This window comes from Exophiala dermatitidis, assembly GCF_000230625.1.
Source record: "Exophiala dermatitidis NIH/UT8656 unplaced genomic scaffold supercont1.6, whole genome shotgun sequence".
Classification (NCBI taxonomy): domain Eukaryota; kingdom Fungi; phylum Ascomycota; class Eurotiomycetes; order Chaetothyriales; family Herpotrichiellaceae; genus Exophiala; species Exophiala dermatitidis.
In genome coordinates this window covers 1,990,071-2,002,466 of record NW_008751651.1, presented here as the reverse complement: position 1 = coordinate 2,002,466, position 12,396 = coordinate 1,990,071, and the positions used below count along the sequence as shown (strand labels likewise).

Genomic DNA, 12,396 nt, shown 5'->3' with positions numbered 1-12,396 from the left:
ACATCCTCATTTGAGCGAGCAGATTTTGCGACATTTGTGTCAAGGACTGCCTGATGATATCCATCGGCACTAACCTTACTTCTAAACATATCGACTGAAGCATGTACCTCGATTCGCCAGCGAATGTTGCCTGTAAAAGAGTGTGCTTGTGCTTTCGAAAATGGTCTCCGATCTGTGAAGAAATATTGGAAGAAGTCAACCACGGCGGTTTCTGAGCGTCGTTTAGAAGTAATTGCCAGCGGGCACCTATAAAGTCGGATTAGAATGACATTGCAAAGTTCACATTCGAGTCCAGACCTACCGCCAGGAAGATGGCAGTTATGATTGCCGAGATAATGAACGCAGTAATGAGAGCTTGCACAAAGATGGTGTCTTGGATCTGGCGAAGAACAGGTTCTTGAATCCAAACCTCGCGGTCGAAAATCTTGCGGATAATATTACGTTTTTCATATTTGGCGACCCAAGGCTCGTCCTCCCAGCTGTTTGCAGAGCCAAAGCTGTCGAATGAGTCCTTCTTGAGGTCATAGTCGGAAGACGCTGCGTCTTCGTCCTCAAAGAGCTCCCAGGGACGGAGATGTCGATGATGCATGCCGTGCAGCACCTATCCTTGTTAGTTTCCAGCGGCGCCAGAGAACCAGTCTGATGACCTACCACACACATGCCCTTCCACGCGGCAAAGAGGGTTGCGATACCGATGAAAAGACCCAGGAATGCAAGAGCTCTCCAGCCGCGATTTGCCGAACTCAAGGTGATGACAATTCCATAGACGATACCAGCGACGATGCCGCTAACACCGAGGCCGCGGGCGAACGTCTGACGAGGTTTATTGCCATTGCAAATCGTCCATCGGATGAAGTTCGGGTGAGCCTGGTGACGGAGAGACCATTCCACGGTAGCAACGACATCTCGAAAGGCCGAAGGGTGAGTGGTGAACGAAAGTGCTTTCATGACAACAGCCTTTTCCTTGGAGGAGAGATTGAGCGACCTCGCACCACCTTCGACAATGTAGGTGGCAATGATGCGGGAGATTTCCTCACGGAAAGGCTGAATAGTGACTATATCACAGTTAGCAACGGGAAGTTGGGGCTGGTGGCGGCGTCAAGAAGGCTTACAAGGCTGCAGAGCGCCGACCCCCTCAAAGGCAGCCTCCGCTTTCTTGCTGTGGTTAATGGTTCCACTCCGGAGGGTCGTACTATCGTCACTGAAGCCGACAGTCGAAGGAGCATTGCTATCATGGTCGTTGGCAGAAGGCGTCTGGGGAGGTGTATTGAAAGGGTTGGGTGCCGCGTCCGACAAGGCCGCTTTATTTGTGCGCTCAAAGTCTGTCCCTCGAAACACTGCGGCGGTACTGCTAGTGACCTTCTTGGGCAGCTTTTCCTTTTCAGCAGCCGTCCTCTCTGCCAAAGCTTGTTCGGCTGTCCATTCTGGTGCTAGCCGCTGCTCCGAGACAGGAAGCTCGGCGAAGCGTTTGCAATAATCACGGTACCAGAGGTAGAATTGAAGATTCTCGGGAGCGTGCTCGATGTAGCGGAGGAAGTCCATGAACTCGCGGGTGGTCACGGGCTTGTAGCAGTCAGCACGGGTCTCTTTTGGCAGGTATTATGTATGCAGGCCGACCTACAGGACATGTGCCGCCACTGATGATCTTCTCGAAAGACAATGCCTCAGGAATGCCATATGGACAGCTTGAGCCAGAGCTCATCGAGTCCGCAGCACCACTCCTCTCGGAATCGAGCGAGGTGCGAGAAGACGAGACATAAGGCGGGCGCCGGTAGCCCAAGGACAGAACCATGGTGTCGGATTGAGGAATTGAGGATCGAGTATGGCCTTAAGTTTCTGGTAGCAGAGAGTCGCACAGACAAGTGATAAGTGTCGGGGCCACCCGTAGCAGAAGATGAGGATGGTTTCCAAAGGCTCAGGACCCGGCTACAGAAGGGTTGATAAGAGTAGTAAGTTGAAAGAAGATGGACTGTGTGATAGCGAGGCTGTCGAGGAGCGACCGTTGACTCCTGATCTCCTCAGGCTCTAATCAACCTACTGCAGCAGCAGGTGCTCCAGTTGCCAGTGGACGGGAAATATCACGATTGATTGCGGCGCTGTAAGGTAGTCGCGGACGGCAAGAATGGCAGCAGCCGCGAGTTGGACCAATTGTCAATGAACGAATACAAGATGCAGGAGGGGAAGGAGGGCTTTCTACTCGAGACACTGGCATGAGGGACGTGAAAGGTTTATCATTTACTTGTCATACCTGAGAATGGCGTCCATGGAGGATGCTCATGTCTTGCCTTCACGTCTGCCCTTGTCGGAGCCAACGAATGAACTGCCCAGTTCGCCATCTGCAGGCGGATGAAGGCTTCTCCTGCCAGCCAGTGTGGGAAAGACGCCGTCGACACTCCACTGGGTATGCAGCAGTGTTGTCCCTGTCAGAAAAAAGCCAAAGCTGAGCCCGTTGGAAGTTTGGACAGGAAACGTCGAGCTGTGTTGGGCTATCGAAGCAAGGGAGTCGGGAGCTTGCAAGTTGTGGAGATGCGCACGCTGCAAAGACGGTTGTCGTACCAGTAGTGCATCTTCCCACTCGCTACGACTGGTAGAAGAAGTAGGCCACGGACTTGGAGTGTGTGGATTCTCTCGCTAGTGCTCGGTTTCCTGATCCAGGGTTCATCCTTGTCGCAACATCTTGCCAACGCTACTAGTACTGCAGTGGCGGTGGAAAAGTCAGGTCGTGATCAGAACTTTGGCGACGGGATGACGGGAATCTGAAGCTGAAAAGTCCAAGTCCGGATCGTGGCAAGGGGGAGAACTGGATCGGATCGGGTTGAGCCAGCTGCATTTTTACAGAATCCGCCAGAGTCAAAGAAGGCATGCCTGCGTTGTCCCCCAACTTCAACACCATGATGAATATCATGATGGGTACCTCACACGCTGGATCTACCACTGCGACCAAGTAGCAGAATTAGTGCTCGATGAGAACCACGGGTCGATCGAATGGTCGAATCTGGCTGCCGCAGTCATGGTCCCAGGTACTGTACCTCTACAATGTACAGTGCCTGGGGGGCAGGCACCTCACTGGCAGTCTCTGCTGCGACTAGTGTCTGTAGGGGCTACCCTAGGCTCTGTCCAGGGCCGCCCGGCCGTGGATGCCGCTGCTCCTCTTCCAATTTGAACCTGGCATCTCTGTACGTCAAGGTCCAAGCCATCGGCATTTTGAGCCAAGGACCACCCGCCAAATCTGCATCCAACTCGTCATCCATCTTGTGTTAGACTGATCTTGGACTCAGCTTGATCCTCTTCTACACTCAAGTCGACGGATGTCGGTAGCCCCCCTTGCCGTCGCTCATGCGGCCTGGTAGGACCAAACGTTCTTGTCCCATTCCAGTGCGTTGTCCGCAGTCTTGTCCTGCCCGGCCTGTCACCGAATCCATGTCGGTCCTCTTCCTTTCGCTCCTTTTGCCACTGACCCGGCTGTCCAGCGAGCCACGGATCGTGAAATCCGCCAGAAAATAGGAGGGCCGTGCAGGCCCGTTGCGTCAGGCATCCGAAGACAAAACATCAACGCACGAGCGGTCATCCGAACTCCTTACCACGAGCACCCATGCTCACTGTCAGAGTAGCGCACTCGCTCGTAGCAGCCTTCAAGTCGGACTTGAACAGGGGTTTACTCGCAGCTGCCAGCTGGCTTGTGGTCCTGGCGACCTGAGCATTTGCTGGAGAACGCCATCGAGACCCAAAACTGCACGTTCCTTTCAATCTGCAGAGTGCCAAAAGCCAATAAAATCGTGCACCCTTTCAAAAGTTACGCAGGTCTCAAAATGCCCGGTCCATTTTCGCATACAAAGCCTGGAAAGTTACGACTGACTCTTTGTCTGCCAAAGGTCATTTCGCAAGGCCATCATATCACCAGCCCGATGAAAGGCAGACGTAAGATTAGCAATCGACCTTGACGAATGTATTTGGGACTTCCTAGGCAAGAGATCCAATAGTGCTTTTTCCAGCCATTGAAGCCGCTGGCCCACCTCGAATCTAGGGCGCCAGAGGCGGGCAGTGGAACAGCCTACGTTTAACATACTCCGCGATGTCTACGATGCTCTTTTTGGGATCCCCTAAGCGCCGATGGCTGAGATAGGCGAACTGGTCCACCAATTCCTGCCTTCGCATTATTTACTATTACCTCCTACTCTCTCATGCAAGTCCAAAATCCCGGTTTTTGCAGTAGGGCGTATTTCCCTTTGCCACCTGGGCATTGAAGCCAAATTGTGGATCCCTTTGGACGACAACCGCAAATGCTGGGCCTGCACGTTTCAAGATCCAACAGTGGTCAAATCTGTCAACCTGCTCCCAGCCACAGACTGGTCCTCTAAACTCCTCCACTACGCTTCCGCTGAGGTGCGCATTGGCTTGATCGTCGCCTCGTGCAAACTGTCAATCCATCGATGATGACTTGCCCCGGTGTGTGACCCGCGTGGAGCGCCCTTTCCACGCGAGGTACGCATCCCAACCTCGTCTCGAAACTCCGGCATGAATCTGGCGCATCCGAACAAAAGTTTTCAACCGGTTCGGGTACCTGACTTTGTCCTTGCAGTTTGGCAGAATGTCGCTCCTCGCCCCTCGCCTATCTGGATATCCACCGTAAGGGCAACAGTTATGTAGGTAGCTGGCAAATGAACCCGTTGCCCGAACGGGCCGGCGTGGAGTACCATCGGGGATTCCAAGCCGGCGATTCTCACCGTATTGGAATTTCAACGACAGCGATGATCGCAATGCAGCACTGTCCAACTTCACGTGTTCGATGGGACCTCGTGGTTTGATATAGCATAACGGTGGGTAACGGGTGCCGCCTACACTACTACCTCCACTATATCTCTGTATGTGGACCACCTGCCCATGAGCATTACAACACTGTGTAAGGTTTTGCTTCAGAGCTACAAAGTCAGAGGGGCTGCCTACTAATTGTTAGATGTATGTCTGAAACTGGCAGTGTCAACGCCTCCGTGGGCCACGATCAAAGGCCTTGTATTGTTTACTGCCGGATGACAGATCATGGAGTCCTTCGCCTTCAACTAACAGGGTGCTTCGTTCTTGAGTCATAAGTGCGGTGGGTTGGCGTGGTCTTCCTTACAGCGAACACCTGGGCACCGCTCACCATGCCGAGCCCTGATCAACCGCCTGACAGTACCTAGGTATGCAAGGGGCGACTCTCTCAGCACGGTTCTCACTCCCACCATGAGCACGGACAGCTTATTGCGGGGGTGGTCATACTGGAGTCATAGGTCGCTTTGCAGCTTCCATCCAGGATTGCTCGAATGAGTCGAATCTTGCTCGAAAATCATCTTCATTGTTGAGGAGCCTCCTGGAGGAGAACTCTTCGGCAACAAAGAGCATTCCATGTGCTTAATGACGCTCGGCACACCGAACAAAGCTTCACTCGCCTATTTTCGTTCAAAGAATTGAGATTTGTTTGATCCACTAAAAATAGATTTCTTTTGTGTCTCTGTTGGACGAACAAGATGGCACGAACCACACAAGAACAAAGGTAAGCGAAGCGAATGACTATTTTACACATGACCTACTTCAGACTTGCAATGTTTGTTGCTTGTCCAAGACCGCCGAAGTTTGAGCGCTGGCAAGAGTCCACCATCTCTCACCAGCTCCAGCTCGCAGAGTTGTATCCAACCAGGAGAAGAATCAAGACTTCACCCCTCAGTGCATATATCACCATGCTTCTACACTGGCGGCGAGACGATCAGAGCTGCCCTACGGGCCAGAACTACTACCGTTGCTCCTCGGTCTCCTATGCGGGTTGTTGTGCCCATGACCCTTGCGGTTCTGGAGTTTGCACAGACTCAGATTCCGACATAGGGGCCGGTTCTTGCGGCGATTACCATACAGTAACTGTGACACAGACAGTTCTACAGGGCGCTGCTACAAGCACCGTCGATCCCACCAACAGTGCCGCGGCTCCTGCGTCCGTAAGCAACGATCTGGTCGCCATCATCAGTGCAACAGGCAGTTCGGATCCCTCTAGCAGCTCCAGCGGGTCGGCAACAACCACCACGGGTTCGCCAGGATCATCTTCGACAGGCCTTGCTCCATGGTCTCTTGCCATGACAAGCAGTGGTAGTAGTAGCGGTCCCTATACCACGACCACGCTATCAAGCATGCCGGCCACGACCAAGACATTGAGTCTCGTCGTGGCATCTCGTACCTCGACAGCCACCAAATGTCCCACATCCAAACCCAAACCCGCCAATTCCAGCCCCAAATCGACGACGCCACCGGGCACCATCGCCGGAAGTGTCATTGGCAGCATGGCGGGTCTGGCATTGATCATCCTACTTCTGACCTGGTGCTTCCGACGGAAAAAGAAGGTGAGATTCACCTTTAAACGGAAGACTCAGACCACAACCACAACCACAGAACCGCCATCCTCAAAGTCAACTGCGGAAAAGGAATTGGAAGACGGGCAATCATCCGCCAGTTCCAACATCACCACGAACTCGGCATATCAGGGTGCGAACAACAATAATGCAAATGTCACCGGCCAGTCTCCCAACCAGTGGCATGGCAACAGACCTCTTCCCAGTCCTCGATCACTTGATTTCGGATTGCCCCAGATCCCGCAGCACTCGACTGCTTTCTTGCCGAAACAGTGGATCTAGCTGAGGTAAGTAGCTAGACAGGTAAGTTTGGCTATGTCTGTCGCCTGCCGGCCAGAAAAAGTCGTTGTCGTATCTATGCAAGAGGGAAGTTCCGCGAGCAAAAAGAAGGACCAATATTTGTGTATAGAAGGGAAAAGTACTGTAAATTCTTGCACACCTGCATATATACATACCTACATAGGTACACAGTGGAAGCAGGCCTAGGTACAATGTTGACTTCTACAATGTACTTACTGCATTGATATAATGCCCAACCCGTATTTGCCTACAGCGACTCCTTGTCCTGGGATCATCGCATACAACATGCATGGTCGAATCGTATTGCTTGTGGTTCTACGTACTAGTAGTCCTCTGTGCAAACGGCAATGGCGGGCTTCTTTGCTTGGACTGACCGTAGGGTGAACTTGAAGAGAGTCGCCTAGCTACAATACTGAATTGCTGAGCTCTAGCTGCGCACTAGTATCACTTCGGACAGAGCCGATCGAAGATTGCATCTACCTAGATACCTACGCGGGTCAACCGATGCTGAGGAGCCTACCGCAAGTCCCAGTTACGTCTTATCAGCACTCACTAACGACGGGGGAGACTCTCAGGGGAAGCAAAGATCCAAGAAAGGTAGAGTGTCGTTTGGAGAGAAGGACTTGATGTATTGCATCCGATGTCAGATCCCGTCGTCTCAATCCCGGCGGCTGAGAATCCATATTCCACTATTCTTTCACATTTCCCTGTCACGCAAAGTGCTGGACCTGACGCTGCCACGGGCTGGCTTACTCGACCAAATGAACTTGGTAGCAAAGGTCCCCTTCAGTGACTTGCCCCATTATCTCGGATCTCCTTCCATCCACATCACTTCCTCCGGTCCCTCCCTGATATTGATACACAGCTGCATAACTCGTTTTCCTTGCAAAAGGCACGAAACACAACGCCCAGAAAGCAAAAACCAAGGCTAGACAAATCCGCCACGCCCCTCTGATGGACCATCTCGCCTGTTTTGGCAAGTTTGAACCCGCAAATTCCGATCATTCATCCGGGGGCTCTGAAAATAGACCGATTCTGACACGGTGGAACTGCGGTAGTTTGGGTATCACGACCGCCATGAGAGCCATGAAGTTGATGGTAAAGTACGTAAAGTCGTAGTGGGTATAGTGCGTGCTGAGCAGGAAAAGCACAATGGGAACCGTCAAGAGGAACTTCTTCGCGGGGGTATACTGGTCGCCGTTGTCAATCTGCTCCCACATATTCAGGTTGTCGTAGGCTCCAGCGTTGAATTCGAACGGGACGCCGCGGACCCAGTGAAACATCAGATATGAACCAGCCATGTAGGTTATATTGGTCAAGGTCCAGGATATCTCTTGCGTCATGCCGGGAATTATGTCAAACAATATCTTCAGGCCGATGATGAGAACAGGATGTATCGTCCAGGCTCCTAGAGGGGAGATTAACCACTTCCTATGACCCCAAGAGGTTACAAGGCTAGCCTACCTTTGGCGTTCACCCATTGTGAATTGAGGTTGGGCAGGGCAGACTGGTCACTGATTTGTTCCAATGACTCAGGCGGTTCTTGGTAGATGATGCTGCTAGATCTTCTTCTTCGGCCGCTCTTGCCGGAAGTCATGGTTGGATGGTAGGAGGAGGCAGAAGGTGCAAGTTTGGCATCGGCTTGAAAGGAGATCGTCCGGTGGAGAGTGGTTTGGGAGGTCATGGAAAGGCTGGCAGATGAGGGATCGCCCCAGTGAAGAGAAGATTTCCGAATGGCTAATGACTGCAGTGTCCAAAGAGGTCAGCACCGTACCGGTCAACAAACTCGGGGAACGGCGTTAAAAGACTGCGTACCGGAAAGTGTGTACGTGGACAGGGAAGAAAGACAGAGCCTGAGGGCCTCGCGTAAGATCGGTGACGTCTGAAACAGGACCTGGGCGCGGGTGTTGGGATACGATTCACCAATAAATATGATAGATTTGGACGAAGGACGGGTAGCGTTCGGACGCAGCAGATGGAGGGTGCACAACAAAATCCGAAGCCGCGCAAATATGCAGTGAGACACACCGTGTCCAGAACGGATGAGTCTCAGATCAGATGTGAGGTATGTATGGCAGAATAGTATCCATACCTGGTACTGGAACCTAGTTAATGCAGATGGGGATCGCAGGGTGGATGGGGAGAGGGAGTTGAGGCATAGGGACAAGTAATGCATAAAATCATAAACGGCGAAGACACGCGAGGAGTCGCACCTGCAGGCTGTGCGTTTACGGCGGAACATTGGACAGGGCGATGCTGTTTAGTCAGCAGCACCACTCGACCAATGCCAGATGACTGCAGCCTGATCTCAACGGAAGTCGGACCCTGCAGCCTGACTCGCAGTGCCAGCGCGACGAGGCTTGACAAGGCTTGGCCAAAATTATTCCAGCGCAGCCAAATCGGGGCAGAGAAACTCTGGAGTCGAGTCTCTACACGCTTCAATTGCGCGCCACATGTCGCAACGATTTGAATCCCAACGTGCGGTAAATGCCTCGATGGGCAGAATATGATGATGCTAGCGAGTCTCGAACCGCTACCATTGGGGCCAAACGAAGCTCCTCTCGCCATCAAGGTCAAGTCCATTCCTCAACTCAGTCTCCAGTCCACTCCGAATCTGTTTCTCCGAGCGACCGCGCCGTGATGGGCAATTCTCCCTCGCACTATATCCAGGAGCATCTATCCCCCGTAGCAGAGCAGTTTGACTCTACTGAGCGCTACGGCTCCGAGAACGGCATGAGTCCTGAAGCCCAGGGCTTGGGCAATAATCGCCTTGCCACTGGCTTTCGTAAACCTCGAGTTGCTCTGTCCACAGAGCCAGTCTCTGGATCGGATGCACATGACAGCGCTTACGACAATGCCGGGGACGGTGACAGATCCCGTCGCGATACCATTGAAATCTCCTCCGACGAGGATGAATCATCTGACAACGGAGGAATGGTCATCAACCTAGACGATGATGATGATGATGAAGAGGACGCTAGAATACCTGATGCTATGGTCGTTGATGATGATGAGGAGGGCGAGGTCTTTTCATCTGAGGACGAAGCGCTCGAGTCACACTCGCTCGTTAGAGATATCTCCCATTCCATCACCTCTGCACATCAAGATGCTCACCAGCAGCTACAGGCCGAGCTCGAGCAAATTACCGATTCCCTACCCACAACATACCCGACGCCTCCACCGGCAGAAAATGGGCAACCAGGTCGCCGTCGCCTGGCGGATTTGACTCCAGACGAATTGGAGCTGCAATTGAAGTATGCTCTGTTCGACGTTAGCCACGATCAGGTCGACCTTCGTCGTCCGGCCGTCTGTCTCAGCTGTTTGCAGGAAGGTCACGTCGAGGAGAAATGTCCCGAAAAGATGTGTGTATACTGTGCAGAAATTGGTCAGCATCCCAGCCGGCTCTGCCCTCGAGTCCGTCGTTGCTCTAGGTGTCGGGAGCGAGGACATTCCTCAGACGCATGTCCGTCGGACATGAGGATAACGACTGTGCCATGTGATCTCTGCGGAGCGTATGGTCACCATGAACATACATGCCCACAGCGTTTCTTCCCTTTCGAGAGTGTGGCTAAGACTAGCTCACTGAACCTGTGGGTGTCTTGTTGTGTCTGTGCCAGCAATTCCCATCTGGTCGGTGATTGTCCAGACGCAGATCGGGCCGCCACGGTCAAATGGTCGTTGAAATCGTTCGCACCTGCACAGATCACCAATCTTACCACTGGAGATGAAGCGATCCAACGTGCAAGGATAGCTGCTACCCGCGGCCTTCGACCCGAGGGGCTTCAAATTAGAGGCCGTGCGGGCCGCCACACTGCGGGCTTCTCTGCTTCAGCTCAGCCGTCTGGCAGCGAGTACGAGGAGGATGATAGCAGCGACGGGGAGTTTCTCGGTGGTCCGCGGGTAAACACACGTAGCCAGCCGAACCGGGGGCGGGGTGGTTTCACGTTTCGCCATCCTCAAAGACTTCCTGGCAACGCGTCTGACCGTCCCCGTGATGGCCAAGATGACCGCTACAATCCAGCGGCCAATCGTCCGCGAAACAACTGGTATGCCACGGACTCTTTTGGTCGGGCCCGCCCGCGGTCCCAGCCAGTCGCGAATAATCGGAACGGAGACCCTTGGAGTCGTAGAGATGGTGACTCGAGAAGGCGTTCCCGCTCGCCACGTGGGTTTGATGGGTACCAACCACGCCAGCGACGATCACCTTCTCCACGCTACCACAACGGCTCCCATCCATCTTCTGCGGGATCATCAAGGGCCCCTACCGGTAGACGTGGCGGCGGGTCTAGTCAGCTGAAGCCGGGCGTGCCTATCCAGTTGCCAGTCCGGAGAGGATCGAGCAACTTCTCAAACAATGACTCTCTCCCGCCGCGGCCGCCTCAAGCCTCCGGGCCTGGGCCTGGACCTGGACCAAATCAAGCGGGGAAGAATGGAAAGGCTGGACCCAAGAAGAAAAAGTCCAAGAAGGGCAAGGGAAAGGCAAATGCTTAGGAAGCTAGCTCTCTTCAGATACCTTTCCGAAATGCCCAAAGCCACCGTTGTGACGACCATTAGCAATGACAATGAGAAGATGAAACAATGCAGTGGTGTAGAGGGAGAAAATGGTCAAGAAGGCCCATGTACCTTATGTTGCTGCGACCGATGACCAACTCGAACTCAAACCGGTTCGCTAGTCACGGCTTGAGCTAGCATATCGGCTTTTGGGGAGTGTACGTCTACATCGAGGCTTCTGGAGAGACGACCTTGGGACACTATGATGTTGACTTACGGGTAATGTTGTTTTCCTTTGGTTACTAGTCTCCAGTGGCGATGGCCGAGTCCATTTCGTCAGCGAGAAAAGGTCTCCTCTCCATTCGCAAGTGGTGACGGTTGTTTCGCCTGAGAAAAACAAGAGCGAAAGAAAACTGCATGGTCAAGAGGCCGGGCATTGTAGTATTTGTTCCTGGCCCAACTAGGCCAAGAGACTTGACTACATAGGTAGAAAGAGAGCCGCGTCGCTGTTTGGAACTTGACGAACGAAGTTCTCTTACTTATCCTTTCTTTGAGTCCTCTGCCGCTGCGTTGAATGAATACCTTTAGCATGCTCTCCTACCCCACTGTCGTCGCGGCAGTCCCATGAAATTCATTAGCGCGAATCAATCATCCTTGACATAGTATTCATTAAGGCGATGCGAAGCGAAGCGCAATGCAGAAGTCAAGGCAGACATGGCGAAAGAAAAACGATCGAATAGTAAGCACAGGACAAAAGGTATTAAAGTCTAGTAGTAACGCCTCAAGTTTGACAAATGAATAGTAGCCTCGTGGTTGTCTCACAGCGCAAAAGGGCAATCAATCATTCAATGCAAAGACGAACACGATGGTTTTTGTCGTCCGCAAGACGGCTCCGACTTCGAAGCTGAAATGTAGCTTAGGGCTGACTGCAAGCAGCGCAGTTGACGATGAGCTGTCGTTCCATGTGTCTCTATCCCTTCTTCCATGCTTGAGTAATCCTGCCACTGGAGAACAGGCCGGATTCTCTTTATTTTGCTCCTCCATCGGTCGACTGCGGTACGTGAGATTTGTCCGGAGCCATGGCGAATCGACGAAACGGCCGGGATGGATCAGATCTCATGTAGCTAGCTCGCTGGGGACGGGTGAAGCAGAGATTTCGTGTCGTGACTTCGTTTCCCATCGATGGATGATACAGCACATCTTACAATGTCCATGGGTCTCACGCGAGCGG

At 52.9% G+C, this 12,396-nt stretch overlaps 4 protein-coding genes across 6 annotated transcripts; 2 read left to right on the top strand and 2 right to left on the bottom strand.

The window, feature by feature from the left end:
* Nucleotides 1-259: 259 nt before the first annotated feature.
* Nucleotides 260-1,792, bottom strand: HMPREF1120_07555 (uncharacterized protein; the record flags this gene model as incomplete). The annotated part of the gene is made up of 4 exons (XM_009161782.1): nt 260-601; nt 652-1,055; nt 1,113-1,563; nt 1,622-1,792. The coding sequence occupies 4 exons, from the start codon at nt 1,790-1,792 to the stop codon at nt 260-262; spliced, it is 1,368 nt and encodes a 455-aa protein (XP_009160030.1).
* Nucleotides 1,793-2,684: 892 nt separating this feature from the next.
* HMPREF1120_07554 lies at nt 2,685-6,922 on the top strand. Of its 3 annotated transcripts, none has more exons than XM_009161781.1 (3): nt 2,685-3,375; nt 3,471-4,900; nt 4,955-6,922. In XM_009161781.1, exon 3 carries the CDS (start codon nt 5,544-5,546, stop codon nt 6,654-6,656), a length of 1,113 nt encoding a protein of 370 aa, XP_009160029.1. In that variant the 5' UTR covers nt 2,685-3,375; nt 3,471-4,900; nt 4,955-5,543; the 3' UTR covers nt 6,657-6,922. The 3 variants fall into 3 exon arrangements, with proteins under 3 accessions (XP_009160029.1, XP_009160028.1, XP_009160027.1); XM_009161780.1 differs by having other exon boundaries at nt 2,685-3,422; XM_009161779.1 differs by having other exon boundaries at nt 2,685-4,900.
* A 753-nt stretch (nt 6,923-7,675) lies between these two features.
* On the bottom strand, nt 7,676-8,271 carry HMPREF1120_07553 (uncharacterized protein; the record flags this gene model as incomplete). Its single annotated transcript, XM_009161778.1, has 2 exons — nt 7,676-8,082; nt 8,139-8,271. The coding sequence occupies 2 exons, from the start codon at nt 8,269-8,271 to the stop codon at nt 7,676-7,678; spliced, it is 540 nt and encodes a 179-aa protein (XP_009160026.1).
* Nucleotides 8,272-8,904: 633 nt separating this feature from the next.
* HMPREF1120_07552 (uncharacterized protein) lies at nt 8,905-11,819 on the top strand. The gene has a single exon (XM_009161777.1). The coding sequence runs from the start codon at nt 9,162-9,164 to the stop codon at nt 11,163-11,165; it is 2,004 nt and encodes a 667-aa protein (XP_009160025.1). The 5' UTR covers nt 8,905-9,161; the 3' UTR covers nt 11,166-11,819.
* Nucleotides 11,820-12,396: the final 577 nt, after the last annotated feature.